Source organism: Cynocephalus volans, chromosome 7, assembly GCF_027409185.1.
Source record: "Cynocephalus volans isolate mCynVol1 chromosome 7, mCynVol1.pri, whole genome shotgun sequence".
NCBI lineage: Eukaryota > Metazoa > Chordata > Mammalia > Dermoptera > Cynocephalidae > Cynocephalus > Cynocephalus volans.
The window spans coordinates 97,231,770-97,250,684 of record NC_084466.1 but is presented as its reverse complement, the minus strand read 5'-3'; the positions used below and the strand labels follow the sequence as shown (position 1 = coordinate 97,250,684).

General features: G+C 37.0%; 1 protein-coding gene across 3 annotated transcripts in view; it reads right to left on the bottom strand.

The window, feature by feature from the left end:
- Window positions 1–18,915, bottom strand: part of ASCC1 (activating signal cointegrator 1 complex subunit 1) — a 122,395-nt gene that overhangs the window by 18,156 nt on the left and 85,324 nt on the right. For 2 of the 3 annotated variants that reach the window (XM_063102687.1, XM_063102688.1), the window contains exons 8-9: window positions 16,245–16,369; window positions 11,978–12,063 (exon numbers count right to left, since the gene is read on the bottom strand). In XM_063102687.1, coding sequence (XP_062958757.1) covers window positions 11,978–12,063; window positions 16,245–16,369 — 211 coding nt within the window. The remainder of the gene's footprint in view (window positions 1–11,977; window positions 12,064–16,244; window positions 16,370–18,915) is intronic. The other variant, XM_063102689.1, reaches the window with a different exon arrangement.

Here is an 18,915-nt window from a genome sequence, read left to right as displayed (position 1 = left end):
CGTGCGATAAATAAAAGCTACTACATAATATTAGAATGTCCAAGTGAACTGCATTTAGAGTGTAAGTATTGCAAGCCTGGAGAGAAAGTGACATCTGCTCAGTGATATTACTTAAATAAAATTAAATTTTCCAAGTCATAGAAACATAAGGTACTAAAAATGACACCATAGCTATGGTGGAAATCAAGAGATAGTAACTTTATAGTAAATTCAATTTGCTGTTATTTATCCTGCTACAATAGTGCAATGGAAATTTAGTGACAGACATTCAAGGAAAGACTTTCTGAAAAATTTGAGTTTTGAGGAAAAAAATCTAAAGAAAACCCAAGTGACTAAGAAGTAATTTTCAAGAACAGTACATAATATGGCTGAATATTGAACTGGATAATAAAAGTGAATTATTTAAAAAAAGGGTTTTCTTCCTCAAGTGAAATAATACACTTTCTAAATGCTAGTCTTCCTTTGCAATCATTAATATCTTTTTTTTTAAGTTACAAGACTTCTGGTTTCCAATTCATCATTAAGGAGCATAGAAGTTGTCACTCTGTCCTAACAAATAAAAAGCTGAACAAACTAAAAAATCAACAACTCTTCTTATATCTATCAGAAAAGTGATGTCACAGGACAAACTACTACCCCCAAGTCGGAGACACACACAAGTGAATACAAAGAATCACAACTCCACAGTAGGAAAACCTAAAGTGTAATTGACAAATTGCTGGAGACTCATTGGGGACAAGTCTGAGAGTTAAAAACTCCAGGGACCCAGCCATAGGGGGCCCCCATGCTTTTGTGAGTCTTACTTCCAGGAGCTCAGCTAGGTCTTCACAGTATCAGAGAAAAATCCCATCCTGCTTCCAGCAGGGGGATAATAAGGAACCATTCTGAAATATGCCAGAGCACTTTGTTTTTCTTAACAAGTCAAGACCTGCCCTCAGAAGAAACTATTTTACCAGAACCTAACCTTACTGGGGGATGGTAAATACCCAACTCCAGACTGCTCTAGCCTTGTATATGAGGGAAGGAAAATACAAACTCCAGGACCCTCCATCTAAGGGTGAAGGAGGATTAGAAGCACTGGTGACATTCACAGTCCAGTGGCACAGACTCACCAAAAGACTGAGACCTCATCATAGGGTTACAGAGCAGTTCCTCTCCCCCAACTTTACCATCACACCACTAATGGCCTATTTATCAAGTCCCTTTCACCCAGTAGGAAATGTGCAGATTTCAACAAAAAAGTGCAAGACACAGTAAAAGGCAAAAAACACAGTTTGAAGAGACAGAGCAAACATCAAAACCAGAGTCAAATATGGTGGGGATGTTGGAATTATTGAACTAGGAATTTAGAACAACTATGATTAATATCTTAGGGACTCTAATGGATAACACAGACAACATGCAAGAATATATGAATAATGTAGGCAGAGACATGGAAATTCTAAGAAAGAATTTTTTTTAAACGCTAGTGATTAAAAACACTGCACTGAAAATAAACAATTCCTTTGATGGGCTCATTAGTAGACTAAACAGTTAAGGAAAGAATCTCTGAGCTTGAGGATATGACAATAGAAATTCTAAAACTGAAATGCAAAGAAAACAAAGACTGAAAAAAACAGAAAAGAATATCCAAGAACTGTGGGGCAACTACAAAGGTTGTAACATACATGTAATGGGAATACTAGAGGAGAAGAAAGAAAGGAATGGAAAAGATATTTGAAGTAATAAAGACTGAGAATTTTCCCAAATTAAAGTCAGAGACCAAACTACAGATCTAGTAAGCTCAGAGAATACCAAGCAGGATAAATGCCAAAACATCTACACCTAGACATATGATATTCAAACTTCAGAAAATCAAAGATAAAGAAAAAATCTTGAAAGAAGCCAGAGGGGAAAAATACCTTTCCTATACAGGAGCAAAGGTAAGAATTACCTCTGGCTTTTCCTCAGAAACGATGCAATCAAGAAGAGAGTGAAAGAAAGACAAATACAACATGATCTCACTCACATGTAGAATCTAAAAAAAAAAAAAAATGGTTCTTACAGAACTAGACAGTAGAATAATGGTTACCAGAGGCTGAGAGGAGAGAGGGATTAGGGGAAGGAGAGAGGGATTAGGGGGAGGAGAAGTGGTAGACTAACAGATACAAAACTATGCTATGTACCCTAAGTGAATTATTGTGCAATACATGCATGTATTGAAATGACACACTGCACCCCACAAATACATACATGTAAATGCTAAAATGTAAAAGACAATTGGTGAGGAGAAGTGCTGGTTTCATCTTTTACAGCATGGGGTAAATTAATACTGATTAAAATAAAAGATGCTGTTATAAAACATATAAATAAAAGGAATGAAGTGAAATATTTAAAGTGTTGAAAGAAAAAAACCAAAAACCCAGAATTCTGAACCCTGCAATTATCCTTCAAAAGCTAAGGAGAAATAAATACTTTCTCAGACAAAAAGCAATTGAGGGAATAGAGGCAAGTAGACCTGCCTTGCAAGAATTGCAAGAAATGTTAAATGAAGTTCTTCAGAGAGAAGGGAAATAATATAGGTCAGAAATTTGCATCTACATAAAGGGAGAGCATCAGAGAATGAAATGAATGACAGCAATGATACAAGGGAAAGGAGGGAGGATTAGGAATAATTTGTCATTATAAGGCACTTGCACTACCCATGAAACAGTATACAGTGTTATTTGAAAGTGGACTTTGGTTAGTTGTAAATACATACTGCAAACTCTAGGGCAACTACTAAATAAGGTTAAAAAAAGATTTATTAAGTAATATGCTAAAAAGGAGAGAGAATAGAATCATATAAAATGCTCAATTAAAACAAAAAAAGGCAGAAAAAGCACGTAAGGCAAAACCAAAAACAAAGAACAAGGGTAACAAATAGAAAACAGTAACATATATGGTAGATATTAATCCAACGATATGAACAAATTATCATTTAAAAAAAGCAATGGTCAGAATACTCATACATCAATTAAAAGACAGAGATTGTCAGAGTGGATAAAAACAAGACCCAAATATATGCTGTTTACAAGAAATCCACTTTAAATATAAAGACATATGCAGATTAAAAATAAATGGATGTAGAGAGATATATCATTCTAATACTAATCAAAAGAAAGCAAAGTAGTGATATTAAAATCAGAGCAGACTTCAGAGCAAGGAAAGTTACTAGGGATAAAGAGAGGTATTACATAATAATAAATGGGTCAATTGTCCAAGAAGTCATAACAAGCCTTTACATATACATGCCTAACAACGAAGTGTCAAAAGACATGAAGCAGAAACTTACAAAAGCAGGGAGAAACAGATGAACCCACTACTACAGTGGAGACTTTAACACCCTTGTATCAGAAATGGACAGACCGAGCAGGCAAAAAATTAGTAAGGATATAGTTGAACTCAATAACAATCAACTAGATAAAACTGACATCATACATTACTTCCTCCAACAACAGCAGACTACACATTCTTCCCAAGCTCACAGAGAACATCACCAAGACAGACCACAGTCTGGGCCGTAAAACACATATTAATAAATTTAAAAGAATAGAATTCATACAGTATCTGCTCTCAGGCCAAAATGGAATTAAACTTGAAGTCAGTAACAGAAAGAGCTGGAAAATCCCAAACGAATTGAAGATTAAACAACACACTTCTAAACGACACAATTTCAAGGGAAATTTTATAATATTTTAAACTAAATAAAAATGAAAATACAACTTATCAAAATTTGTGGGATGTGGCAAGAGCAGTGCTTAGAGGGAAATTTATAGTATTGAATGTATATATTAAAAAAGAACACTCTAAAATCAATAATCTAAGCTTCTACCTTAGGAAACTAGAAAAAGAAGAGTAAATTAAACCTAAAGCAAAAGAAAGGAAATAATAAAAATTACAGCAGAAATCAATGAAATCAAAAAGAGTAAATCAGTAGAGAAAATCAACAAAATCAAAAGCTGGCTCTTTGAAAAGATTAATAAAATTGCTAAGCCTATACCAGGCTAACCGAGAAAAAAAGAAAGAAGACACAAATTATAATCAGGCCCCCATAACCACAGATTCTGCATCCATGGATTCAACTAACCATGGATCAAAAATACAGTATTCTTGGGATGCTGGAACCCATGAATTTGGAGGGCCAACTTTTCATATCTGCAGGTTCTACAGGGACAACTATGAGACTTAGAGCATTCATGGATTTAGGACGGGGAGGGAGGAGGAGAGACCTGTAACCAATTCCCCACAAATACTGAGGGACAACTGTACTAATATCAGAAATGAAAGAGGAGACATCACTGCAGACCACCACAGACATTAAAAGTATAATAAAGGAATATTATGGACAACTCTATGCCCATAAATTTGATAACCTGGATGAAAACAGACCAATTCCTTGAAAGACAATATCAAAAGTCACACAAGAATAGACAATCTGAACAGGCCCATATGTATTAAAGAAATTAAATCAATAATTAATAACTTTCCAAAACAAAATACACCAGATCCAGATGGGGTCACTGGTGAATTCTACCAAATATTTATGGAAGAAATTATACCAATTCTCTACAATCTCCTTCAGAAGACAGAAGCAAAGGGAATACTTCCTAAGTCATTTTTTGACATTACACCCTTCAAAAAAATAATTCAAATTAAATCATAGACCCAAAATGTAAAGTTCAAAACTATAAAACTCCTAGAAGGTGACACAGGAGAACCCCTAGACTGCTTGGGTATGGCAATGACTTTTTAGATACAACAACAAAGGCATAGTCCATGAAAGAAAGAACTGATAAGCTGGACTTCATTAAAATTAAAAATATCTGCTCTGTGAAAGACAGTGTTAAGAGAATGAGAAGACAAACCACAGACTGGAAGAAAATAACTGCAAAAGACACATTTGATAAAGACTGTTATCCAACATATACAAAGAACTCTTGGAACTTAACAATAAGAAAATGAACATTTTTTAATTAAAAAATGGCCAGAAGACCTGAACAGATACCCCACCAATGATGGCATAATAGGTATATGAAAAGATATTCAACACCATATGTCATTAGGAAATTTTAAATTAAAACGAGATACCACTACTTACCTATTTTAGACTGGCCAGACTCCAAAACACTGACACCACCAAACACTGGAGAGGACGTAGAGCAACAGGAACTCTCAATTGTTGCTGGTCGGAATGCAAAATGGTTCACCCACTTTGGAAGACAATTTGGCATTTTCTTACAAAACTAAGCATACTCTTTCCATACAATCCAGCAACTGAACTCCTTGGTATTCACCCAAAGGAGATGAAAGCGTACATCCACCCAAAAATCAACAAACAGATGTTTATAGAAGCTTTATTCATAATTGCCAATACTTGGAAGCAAACAGATGCGCTTCAGTATGTAAATAGATAAATAAACTATAATACATCCAGACAATGGAATATTATCCAGCACTAAAAAGAAACACGCTATATCAAGCTATGAATAGACATGGAGGGAATGTAAGTATTTATTACTATGTGAAAGAACCCAATCTGAAAAAGTCATACTTTGGTACTTCAAAAAGTTCATGGAAAGATTCATAATATCTTTTAATTCTATTTTTCCACAAATCTTTTGAAGTACCCTCATGCTGTATGACTTCAACTATACGAGTATGACATTCTAGAAAAGGCAAAACTATGGAGATAGTAAAAAAATCAGTGGTTGCCAGAGGTTGGGGGGGAAGAAGGGATGAATACGTGGACCAGAGAATTTTTAGGGCAGTGAAACTACTCTGTATATTAAATGGTGAATACATATCATTATCCATTTGTCCAAACCTATATAGTATGTATAGCACCAAGAGTGAACCCTAATGTAAAATACAGACTTTGGGTAATAATGAAGTGTCAGTGCAGGTTCATCCATTGTAACAAATGTACACTGTGGTGCTAGATGTCAATAGTGAGAGAAGTTGTGCACGTGTAAGGATAGAAGGTACATGGAAATACTCTGCCCTTTCTGCTCTATTTTGCTGAGAACCTAAAACTGCTCCAAAGAATTTAATAAGCTTTATTTTTTAAATAAGTGACCGCATAGTTCTAAATCTCACCTTTCTACTCTGTTCCCTAGAAAAAATAAAAATTAATCTTTTCAACACTCATACTATGAAACAAAATACTCATTCAAAACAGTCCTCTTGAGGGTTCCAGTCAAGATGGCAGAATAGACGGTCCCCAGCGTCACTCTCTCACACAAATCAACCAATTTACAACTACAAAAATGTAACAACAGCCAAGCTGGGGCCGCTGGAGCTCAGGGGAAGAGGAGGAGAGACCTATGGAATTCATGAAGGGGGAGAAGCCACAAGGAGAGAAAGAAAAAACTGCGCTGTGGCCACTTTAAGGCTGGAACTGCTGAGTGCATGGAGCAGGAGTCAGCAGAGGCTGCAGCTGTGCCCTTTAGATGGAGTTGATTGGAGGCAGCAGGGGAGAAGAGGCCCTTGGTGGCCCCCGGGATAGCAAGACCACTAATAGGGTTCCTTGGACCCACGCAGGAGCAAGGAGCCAGAACAGCTGAAAAAAGGGAGCCATTCAGAGGCCAGTGGGTCATCGCAAGGGACGGGCGCAGGGCCCATCCCATGGGAAGTGTTTGGAGCACAGGCAGTGGGGGAGACAGGCCCACCAGGAGAACACTGGGACACAACAAAGACAGCCAATCTGCCCCCCAATCAGCACAGGACCATTCAGAGAAGACTGGTCAGGAATGCAGAATTGCATGGGGTGCACTTTGATGAAAAGACTCAGGCCCAAATCACAGTTTCTACACAACTCAGGTGCACCCAGTCTCTGGAGAGCCGGAAGTACTTGAAAGGTCAACCATTAAACCCTGAGCTACACAAAAAGTCATCCCTAGGGAAACAGCAGCAAAGCAGCAATTTAGCTCAACCACAGAGTTCAAGTACTGGTTCCCACAGGAAGTTCCCCCATTTTAGAAGAAAGCAAAGGAAAAAAAAAATCAGTTCCAGCCCAGGCATAAGACCCGCGCCTCGGGGCCCACCAGGGGACCTGAGGCATGGAGCCAGGGACCAGACCACCTGCCCACAACCAAGCACACCACCAGCACATCGGGGGCCCACCTGGGGACCTGGCACATGGAGCAAGGAACCAGACCCCCCTGCCCACAACCAGGCACACCACCAGCTCCAAGACGCATGCCAAAAATATCACCTACATGTGGGTGGCTCACCACAGTAACCATGGCTGCCCCAAAAGTAGCTAGATGTCACAACCACCATGCAGATGCTCCGCCAGCCACTGGAGTGCATTGACACAAGGAGAGTCAGCAGCAGAGACCAAAGAAAATAATAAGATGTCTCTCTCCACAAAGCCCATTCCAGAGTGACAGAAGAAGCATGTGCTCTATGATAATACTGGGGGACCTGAACACACCTTTCAGCATTGGACAGATCATCTAGGCAACAAATCAACAGAATAACCATTACTCCTGCAGAGGGCGAGAAGAAATCTAGGGTTATCAGTGGTGGGAGGGTGGATGGAGAGGGGTATAGGGAGAGATTAGACAGGGCGCATAAAGAATAAGTACAATTTATAACAATATACAGTCTAGTAACATTGACTTGACATATATCAACATTGAATCCCAAAAATATGTATAATCAATTATGATTCAATAAAAACAAACAAACAAACAAAAAAAACCCAGTCCTCTCCACTAAGAGTGTTTAAGAACTTAATTGTGCCTTTGCTACTTTAAGAAAAACTGACTAAAGAGTTAGCCAGGAAGGTGCTAACTAGTTAGTTCAGTTGGTTAGAGCACAGCCTTATTACAGCAAGATCAAGGGTTCGCATCGCCATACTGGCCAGCCACCAAGAAGAAAAAAAAAAAGAGTGGTCAGGAAGGAACATGGGAGGCATGTTTTTCTTTTTGACCTTATAGTAGTAGTTGCACTATTCACTTTATAATTATTTGTTAAATAATACATGTTTTATGCATATGTATGTATACATATTTATTTACATATATACATATATATTTCAGCAAAAAAGAACAGTTTTTTTTTAAATGCATCTTTTATAGAAACTTCCCTAAGTAAAACTAAGTAAAGATCTCATTTAAATTTATTCATTCTAATTGTCCTTTTAAACACTGTAAGGAACAGAGATGGGATAAAAGCAAAAATGAATGAAATGCTTGAGTGACTCTCATTCACATCTTTCAAGAAAAGTTTCATATTTTCAGGGGAAAGTATTATAAATACAGTTAGTTTGGTACTGCCAATCTCTTTCTCTAAAATTAAAGATACTTTTATATATAATAGAAGTCACAAATTTATCTCCCTTTCACTTGGCTTATATTTTCCAGAATTTTTTTTAACATCCAAAGAAATGGCACTTTACCATGTCCTTTGATTTTGGATCTATAATACTTTCCATTCCTTCCCAAATATACCGCTATGCCTTTATTTGTACCAAATCACCCTCTCTGGTGACAACCAAGGGCTCTAATGCCTCCTCCTCACTGTGCAGTCAGAAGCTATGCTTTTGAACAGTTAATATTATGCTCCTGTTCAATCTGCTGAGAGCACAATCTTGGAATACTGATTCAATTGCTTAAGGCCATTTCATAAGTTCTCCAAACAGACTGCCATTACTTCTCTCTCCTGAAGCTGGCAGTTAATGACCTTCTACTTCTAGCTAGTGAGGGAGCAGTTACTTGCTGGCGGGATGTCTTTGGGTCAGTGTGATTTCTCCAATTACAAGTTTATCACTGCCTATGGCTATACAAACAGCATCTATGTTGCTATTCCTTAGACTAGAAATGGAAACTCTGAGCGGACAGCACCTTATTAATTTGGCCTAGGTCTTCTTCATTCACACATCCTCCTTTTGGAGCTGTCAGTCTTCCATAAAAAAAAACATAACAGTGAATATGTTTGTTCCTTTTCTGATTTGAATAGCACAGGAGAATAATTCTTTAGTTGCTAGTTCTTCTTTCAAAGTCTTTCTTAGGTAAAGAAAATTCTTATTTCAGCTAGGAACAACCAGACACTAGTCTATTACAGCTACAACAACTCTCAAAAGAGCTGTACAAAAGAAAAATGTGGCTTCTATATCCAAAAGTCATTAGAGGGTTTTTGTTTGTTTGTTTCCTTATTAAGGCACCCAGAACACAAAATATTACACCAAGCTTTTCAAAAGGACCAATTTTCTTCATGGAGTAGAATAGCAATTGGCTGTTACTCATTAAATTCTTACAGCAATGAGCAATGACTTTCTGTCTCATTTTGTTTCTCTTTGAATAGTAAATGAAGTTGATTTTTTTTTCCAAGTCTGTCTCCCATCACCAGCATTCCTGATCCTTGGCCTGTGTAGCCCATTAATATGCTGCACACATATACTTGGGCTCCTTAACAACCAATGCAGTTAACCTTTTTGTTTACTCTAAGTCATTTTCTATCTTCTTAGTGAAATTGATTTTTTTTCTTCCTAAATATAATAATTTCACCTGGTAAAAAAAAAACTCTCTCTATATAAAATCCACTGGTTTTCTAAATCCTTTTATTTCGAGGTTTTCAGGTGTCATGGGTTCTCATGTTCTAATTGAGAAAGACATGTCCATTCACGGTAATTCCAAAAGGTAGACTGACTACAGCTACTTCACAAATATAGTTATTATCTCTTGTGTGTTGGGGTGGCAGGTAACTGTTGGATCCCACAATGTACCTTTCTTCTCAAAGAGAAGCTAATTCCCTTGACCGAACAAAGGTGAAAGATTATACTTTATGGAACTAATGATTAAGGAGTAAAATATTGGAAACTAAAAGACACTTTGTCATAACTATCTATGTTCAAAGGCACTTCTCTACCATAACTCACCATGATTTTGGATTGTAATTGCCTATTAACAGTCTGTACCTCTCAAAGACAGGAAGCTCTGGAAGTTAGGGATTGTATTATAATGACTTTTATGTTCAGGGCACATGGTCTGGCAGATGGTATATAGTCAATAAGTGTTTTTGTTAGTGTTAGTATTATATTCAGTACAAAAGCCTAATTTTTAATTAGCCACAGGTTTACACTAACAGGCATACCCACTGCCCCAACATTTATGAATCTAGTTTTAGTCGGATATTATCCCAGTTTTGGCAGATACAATCTATTTCAAATATCTAACGACCTCTACCTAAACACTGAGCAATTTTCTGGGAGGCAGCAAAAACAATGCTAAAATTGTGAGTTGAGTCTTTTTGTACTGATTCAGACTCTGCTACTAACTAGCATTAATTGTGGCAAGTCACTTTGACCACAGTAGATCTTGTGTCAGAGACTGAAGTGGGGAATTGGACTAAAAGGTGTCCAAGTACCTTGCTGGGCCTAGCTCTCAAACTCTTGGTTAGGCACGAATTAATAAAAGTACTACTGATACAGCAAGCCCTGTCAACACTAGAGGGAGCCACATTCATATCATCACTGGGGTGTTCAGAAGATGTCCAGAAAAAGCATCTTTACATGAAAAACTGACTTTCCAAATGAGAGAAATTCCGTAAATGAGAGATCCATATTGTTCATTGTTCATACAGTCACCTCACAGGCTCTCTGCCGTCACCTCCCTCTTACAGGTGTCAAATCACCTCATATCTGACTTGCATTAACACACTGTTTGGGCTTTAATTTTAATTCCATGAGAACCAAGTTGGCTTTGAGCTATTCCTAAAGATTTCTTTCCCATTCAGTCTATTTTCTTTCCTAATCAAATTAACAACAACGAAAAGCAAATAATTAATGATATTATTGGGAAATTCCCAAAGAAGGGAGATAGAGGAGGAGAAAGATGTTATTACACTGAAGCTGTGGCCTGGGAAAAACAGTAAAGTTAACTACAACTGAATTCATTAACAGCCTGCCACTCAAACCCAAAGCTACTTTAAAAACAAGAAAACTACTCAAAAAAAAAAAGGAAAGATAAGATAACAAGGAAAGGAAAGAATCAATGTAGCTCTGCAATGCGGGTGCTGGAATGCCTGCCTGAGTGAACGACTGTCACTACTGCACTCTGTGGTAAGAAGCTTACAGCTGTTGAAGAGTGATGTCATTAATTAGAGGCAATGGGGTCACATTAGGCATTTGACAAGAAAACAGTCAAGTGACAAGATAAGGGAATGGATGACGGGCTAGAGAAGGAAAAAGAAAAAGCATTTCTAAAGCTGATGTCATTATATACATATTCTCTCCTCCACCTCTGAAAAACATCCACGGCCTTGAAACCATTATAGAACAAGAGAAATGAAGAATCAAAAACCTCCCTGTTGGTATCAACTCATGTTTCTCTTTGCCCAGAGGAAAAATGATACATTAACCTGAGAGACAGGGCATAAATTACAGATATTACAGAATGCAATCTGTGGGAGAAAGATAAACACAATCCTGAAGAGCCCCTTTTATTTAAATTTCATAGATTAATTCAACACTTGGAAAAGCAAAGCCTTAGCAGTCAGAAATGGACCACCTACTTTTTAGGGCACAGGCTGTTTTGGAGTAAAAACAGATTACAAAGCAATTTTGGAGAGTGACTTTGTGGGTGAAGAGAAAAATCCACTAGAACAAGACAATTCTGTTTCACTTAAAAAATGTAAACTCAAACCTCTAAAGGTAAATACAGAGTAAAACTCACCAAGTTAAAATCAACTTACTCTTAGGATCCAAGTAGTTGGGATACTAGTTGTATCTTAAATCATCAATTTCAAGTACTCTAGAAGTGCCAAAGCCTTAGCAGAGTCAAGAGGATCTCTAATTTTAAAAAATTTTCTTTTAAACAGCCCTTCCAATCAGTGATCCTCATGAGAAGCATTAGAAAAATATGCACTATTGTCAAAAGGAGAACAACTTGTTTTCCTCCCTTATTTAGGACCCACGCTAAAGGATTTCCAATTCACTCTGCTTCATACTGACCTTTAAAATGTTTCGGCCATCAAATGATTCTCTTTCCTTGAAGATATATTTGCCATCCGCTGTATACAGATTGTACCTGCCTTCAGCTGTAAATATGCCAGATAATGTTAGAAGAGAAGCTTGGGTTATTTATCTATTTGTTTTCTCTTGGATTTCTATAGGTACACAGGTAAAACTAGCAAAATTTTCATGTACTACCTGGAAAGTGGCACAATGTGGAGGGGAAAACATCAGGCTATGAATCAAGTCTGGTCCCAGCTCTGTCATAAACTCATTCAATATACATTTATCCATTCAACATTCTCCAAGTACTCACAACATGTACTTATTAACTTTGTAACTAGCTACATTCTTAGGTAAATTGTGTCTCCTCCATAGACCTCAATTCCTCATTTACAAAGTTAGAAGTCAAGACTAAGTGATCTCCAAAGGTTCCTTACAGTCTACAAATCCAAGATGAGCTGCACACAATTTTAAATATATTAAAATGCACAAAAGTTCACAAATTAGTCTAAACTGCTGACAACCATGCTTTGGGGTGATTTAAGGACTTCCCCCAAATGAAAGAGAGCCCTTTAGTTGCAATCAAAGGTATCCTTACAGACATTCTACACAGGAATGTAGCAAATCTATGACCTTATATTAAACAAAGCTGTGCTCTAGTTTGAGTTAATTTAGGTTGCCTATCCCAAAAGATGTCTTTAAAGGTTGGAAAGAAAAAGAATATCACAGGAAAGGGAAACAAGAAAGAAAAAGTGAAACATCATTTCATGTCCTTTTCAAATAAAAACTTAACACACAGAGAAGAGTCCAGGGTACAGAAAATTCAAAGCATTCTCAATATTTTTAACTCTCAGAATACTTTCTGAAATATTAATCCTTCTCTGTCCACTGACAGACCTTCAAAAATATTTGTATCTATACCTTTGAGTATGTTCTTTTACTTATATAGGTATGCAGAGTACAAGGTCAGAACTGATAAAATAAGTAGAGTTCTAACTCCATGAACATAATACATTTTAGCTAGTTCACTGCAGTTACACATGGAACTATTAATCTAATGAAAAGTATTCTCTTAATGAAAGATCCCAATCGCAGGCATATTTCACAACTTAGAAATAGGTTCCCTGTTAAGAGAAAGAGGACATATAAAGTTTTGAAAGAAAACAATACCAAATAAATTTCAACTAAAAAGCAGAAATCATATCTGAAGATTGAACTGTTTAATGACAGGTTCAAAATCTGTAAGTAGCATTAACCATCAGGGAAAAGCAAATCGAAACCAAAATGAGCTGGCTGGTTAGCTCAGCTGGTTAAAGCATGGTGCTGGTAACACCCAGGTGTACTGTTCAATCCCTGTAACAGCCAGCAAAAATACCAAAAATAAAATGAAGAAACAAACAAAAAATCCAAAATGAGATACAACTTTACACCCACAAAGATGGCTGCCATCAAAAAGCAGACAATAACAAGTATTAGGAAAGATGTGGAGAAACTGAAATCCTCATATACTGCTGGTGGGAATGTAAAATGGCACAGCCACTTTGGAAAACAGTCTGGTAGTTCCTCAGAAGATTAAACATAGAGTTACATGACCTAGCAATTCCACTCCTAGGTATATACTCAGGAGAAATGAAAATGTATGTCCACATGAAAACTTACAATGTTCAAAATAGCATTATTGATAACAGCCAAAATATAGAAAGAACACAAATGTCCATCAACTGATGAATGGATACATAAAGTGTGGTACATCCACACAATGGAATATTATTCAGTAATAAAAAGGAACGGATTACTGATATATGCAATAACATAGATAAACCTTGAAAACCATGCTAAGTGAAAGATGCCAGTCACAAAAGATCACATATTGCATAATTCTATTTATATGAAATGTCCAAAATAGGCAAATCTATAGAGACAGAAGGTAGACTGGTGGTGCCTAGGACTGGAGGGGATGAGGGGCAGATGTGGGGGCTGGAAGAAAGGAGGAGTGACTGTCAGTGGGTATGAGGTTTCTTACTGGGGTGATGAAAATGCTCTAAAATTGATTGTGGTGATGGTTGCACAACTCTGACTATACTAAAAACCACTGAATTACATACAGTAAGTAGGTGAATTGTACAGTATGTGAATTATATCTCCCGTCCAAGTACTAACCAGGCCTGTCCCTGCTCAGCTTCCGAGATCAGACAAAATCAGGTGCGTGCAGGGTGTTATGGTCATAGACATGAATTACATCTCAATAAAGATATTGTATTTTTTAAATCTACAAGAAGGAATAACTCGACTGTGAACACAGAACATTTTCTTATATGAAGCTCCAGTGCTAACTGAATATAACATTGATCCACATAATTTAGAAGATACAGATTTCAACATAATTGAACTCTTTCTATGTCAAGCAATTAGTTAATAATGAGACAATATAGTTTTAAGAGCTCCAAACAAAGATTTAAGGAGTAAGACAAATGTAAAATGCACTCATGATAGCTATTAAATGTCTAATAAAATATTGTCTATTCCTGCCAAAACAGTAGCCACTGGCCACACGTGGTTATTTAAATTAATTAAAATTAAATATAAATAAAAGTTCACATTCACAGTCTCACGGGCCACCTTTCAAGAGCTCAAAAACAACAGTTGAGCAGTGGCTACCATACTGGACATCACAGATATAGAATATTTTTATCATCACCAAAAGTTCTTTTGGATGATGCTAGATACAATGTCTTCTGAACCAATGACTTTAGAGTGTACCCTAGAGTTCTGAAACTCTGCCTTCACACAACCAAGTTAAAATGCACATCCCTTTAGGGGATCTCACTGTTTCCCAAAATTAAAATGGATTGTCCAGAATAAAATAAATAACATAAACCTAGTTAAATATTTCTACTGGACAAGCTACATTATAATACACAGATACCTGAAATATTCCAACCTTCTGCAACACTACTAAGTTATGGAAATGTGTTCCACTGGAATTAGAACAAGTTCAAAGTTGTGAATTCTATTAACTACCTAAACAAGAGTCTGTAGGCTTTGACTGAGTCATTTGAAGTGCTTCTGATCTCAGTATTCTCAAAGGTAAAATAGTGATTTATTTGGAAAAGTTTTTAATAAAATTCAATATACCATCACAAAACATCAACATTTTAGAACTAATAACTAGACAGTTACATATTTCTTGGTCCTACAATAGCTCTAATCAAATGGGATTAACAGTAAATGATTTCCAGTTGGGATCTTTTGTATATATCTGAGAGAAATGAAAAGATGTGTCTTGACAAGAAGGGACACACAAACCATCCTAAACTAAACATATACAAATAGTCAATGGGTTTAAGTCCTGATCGAGTTCTCTTCCAACCTAGATTTTCTAAAACCAAGGTCAGGGTCATAAAACAGGCAGGAAAAAAGAAAAAACAAACCATGAATATAGGATTTGGGTGCTACTACTTTAATAAATAACAGGTCTTGGAAGGAAAATTTCCATATAGCTTGAACATGTGACTCCTGATCAGATGCTGAATGTGCTAAAGAAGCTTTCACCCTTGGAGTAGGAGTGAGAAGAAAGGAAGAATCCTTTTTGAAATAAATTATTACCCCAAATCAAGAATTAAAACAAGGCCTTCTTATATGAAGGTTAAAATTCCATAGGAAAAAAATTTATTACTCTAACATAGGATTTCTCAACCTTGGTGCTATTGACATTTTGAGCTCAAAAATTTTTGCTGTGGGGGGCCATTCTGTGCATTGCAGAGTGTTAAGCAGGATCCCTGCCTCTACCCACGAGATGCTAGTAGCAACCCACCCCCAGCCTCCTACCTGTGACAACCAATAATGTCTTCAGACAATTCCAAATGTCCTCTGGGGGCAAAATTGCCCCCATTTGAGAACCACTGGTCTAACATTTTTGCTAGCTAAACTTCTTCTTTCTTCTCTTCAAAAAAAGCCAGCAAGTATTGCATGGACATACTTATACTAATAAATTATTCACTGTTTATCTAAAATTTATCTGGGTATCCTGCATTTTTATTTGCTAAATCTGGCAATCCTATGTGTGACAGAAATTAAAGATCTGGAAGCCACAGTCCCTTGCTAGGTATGTCCCTGCCCACTTCTACTATGCTCATCAAAACAAGCTAATAGATCTAAAAAGAAAATATATCTGAGATTCTTCGACAACCCATTCTACTTAAACTTAGGGATACCATAAGGCCTTGCGATCACAAACTGTGCTATAGTTCAACAGAGTACTTACCATTGGGGTCTTTCCTGAACAGTGTATTCATGACCGTGGCATGCAGTTTCACACTATTCCACTCTTTCACTATTAGTCCAGATGCTTGAAAATGTTCCAGCACTCGATCAACTAACTCCTGCAGCCTGGAGAAATTAAAGAAAGCAGTACAGGAATCTTAGTAAACTCCTGAACCCCTGATTACTAATTCAACAATGTTTATGGAACATGTGCTCTGTGCCAATCATTGTACAAAGCCCTGCATCAGAAGAGGAAGAAAAAGAGGCTGTAGCCCCCACCACCATGGAGCTCTCTATCTTGTCGAGAAGACAGACGTGGAAACAAATAATTGCAGTACATTATGGTGAGTGTTAAGGGAGTGATCATCTCTACATGGAGAGGCCAAGTTTCCACAGGAGATTTAAACATGGACTTGAAGGATCATTGAAGATTCATAGATAAAACCAGGTACTTCAACCAGAAGAAATGGCACATGCAGAGATGTCAAGGCATGGAAGATCACAGCACATTTGGGAAACTGCCAATTATTTAATACAGCTTTAACAGGGAGTGAGGGAAGAGGGACAGTGGAGATGAGCTGGATAAACGAGGGTACTTTTAAAAGTTCATGGAAAATTCTGTATTACCTTTTAATTCCATTTTTCCATGAACTTTCTGAAGTACTCTTGTGTAACTAGTGGTCAGACATGACATGGGAAGCCACAGAAAGACTTTTAAAAGGGAATGATGTGGTCTGAAGTCCATTTTTGAAAGCTGACTCTGTGGCAGAGTGGAAAGTGCTTTAGAAGAGGCAGAGACCAGCAGTACTGAGGTCAGCTAGGCTGCTACTTTAACAGTCAAAACAACAACAAATGCAGTGTTAGGCACTGTTCTAAGCACTTTATACCGCTAAATCATTTAATCCTCACAACAAATTCTTATCCCTATTTTACCAATGAGGAAACAAAGGCACAGAGAAGTTATGAAACTTGACCAAAGTCATGTAACTAATAAGCGGTGATACAAAATTAGAACACACGCAGTCTGGCTTCAGAGTTCATGCTTTTAAGGACTGCACCAGAAAGGGGAAAATGATGAAGATCTAAACTATGGCAGGGGCAGTGAGAACTGAGGCATGAACTTAAAAGAGCTATGAGAGAGTGAAGCTGGTGCCCATTTCAGATATGGCACTGGTAAGGGAGAGAAAGAAGTTGGGAATGACTCCCAAAAGTTGCCTTAAATGACCAAATGGGTCACTAATCAAGGGGGGGAGCTGTGGAAAATAAAATGCTTATTGTGTTATTTTGGAGAGAGGGTAAATATTCTGTATGATTTTGCATATGTGGCATGGAATATCAAGTAGGACAAGTCCAGGAAAAGAGATGGAAATACAAGCCTGCAGCTCAAGAGAGAAATCTAGGCAAATGATACAGATTTGAGAGTTATCACTGCAAAAACAGTAGTTAAAAACATGGCATAGATGCAGTCATGAAGTTGACTGAGGTTCAGAGTAAGCCATGATGAGCCCAAAGGACAGAGCCCTGTGGGAGATGTCCACTTAAGGAACCAGCAAAGGCAACTGATAAGGATGGGGAGATATGAAAAGGAAGACTTCAGAGAGGCTGAAAAGAGAATTTCAATGGGAAAAAAGGAATAAACAGTACAACACTACAGAAAAGTAAAGTAAGACATAACAGAACCTATGGGATAACAGTGAAAGCAGTTCTAAAGGGAAGTTTATAGCAATAAATGCCTACATTAAAAAAGAAGAAAGACTCCAAATAAACAACCTAACATTATACTTCTAGGTCCTTTTCAAGGACCTACAAAAACAAGAAAGAACCAAATTCAAAATCAGTACAAAGAAATAAAGATCAGAGTAGAAATAAATGAATTAGAGATTTAAAAAAACAATGACAAAGACCTGGTTTTTTGAAAAAATAATATTGATAAACCTTTAGCTAGACTAATGAAGAAAAAAAGAGAAGACTCAAACAAATAAAATCAGAAATGAAAAAGGAGACATTACAACTGACACCACAGAAATACAAAGGATCATAAGAGACTACTACGAACAACTATATGCGAACAAACTAGACAATCTAGAAGAAATGGATAAATTCCTGGACACATACAACTTACCAAGGTTGAATCATGAAGAACTAGAAAACCTAAACACACCAATAACGATGAGATTAAAGCAGTAATAAAAAGTCTTCCAACAAAGAAAACCCCAGGACCAGATGGCTTCACTGCCAAACTCTACCAAACATTTAAAGATGAACTAAAACCAATTCTTCTCAAACTCTTCTAAAAAAAATTGAAGAGGAAGGAATACTTCCGAACTCTTTCTAGGAGGCCAGCATTACCCTCATAGCAAAACTGGAAAAGGACGCAACAAAAAGGGAAAACTATATACCAATATTCCTAACACACACGCAAAGATCCTAAACAAACTACTAGCAAACAGAATCCAACAACACATTAAAAAGATCATACACCATGATCAAGCGGGATTCATCCCAGGGATGCAAGGATGCATCACATCAGCAGAATGATCAACAACAACAACAAAAACACCCATATAATCATTTCAGTAGATGCAGAAAAAGTATTTCACAAAATCCAACACTCCTTCATGATAAAAACACTTTACAAATTAGGTATAGAAGGAATATTTCTCAACACAATC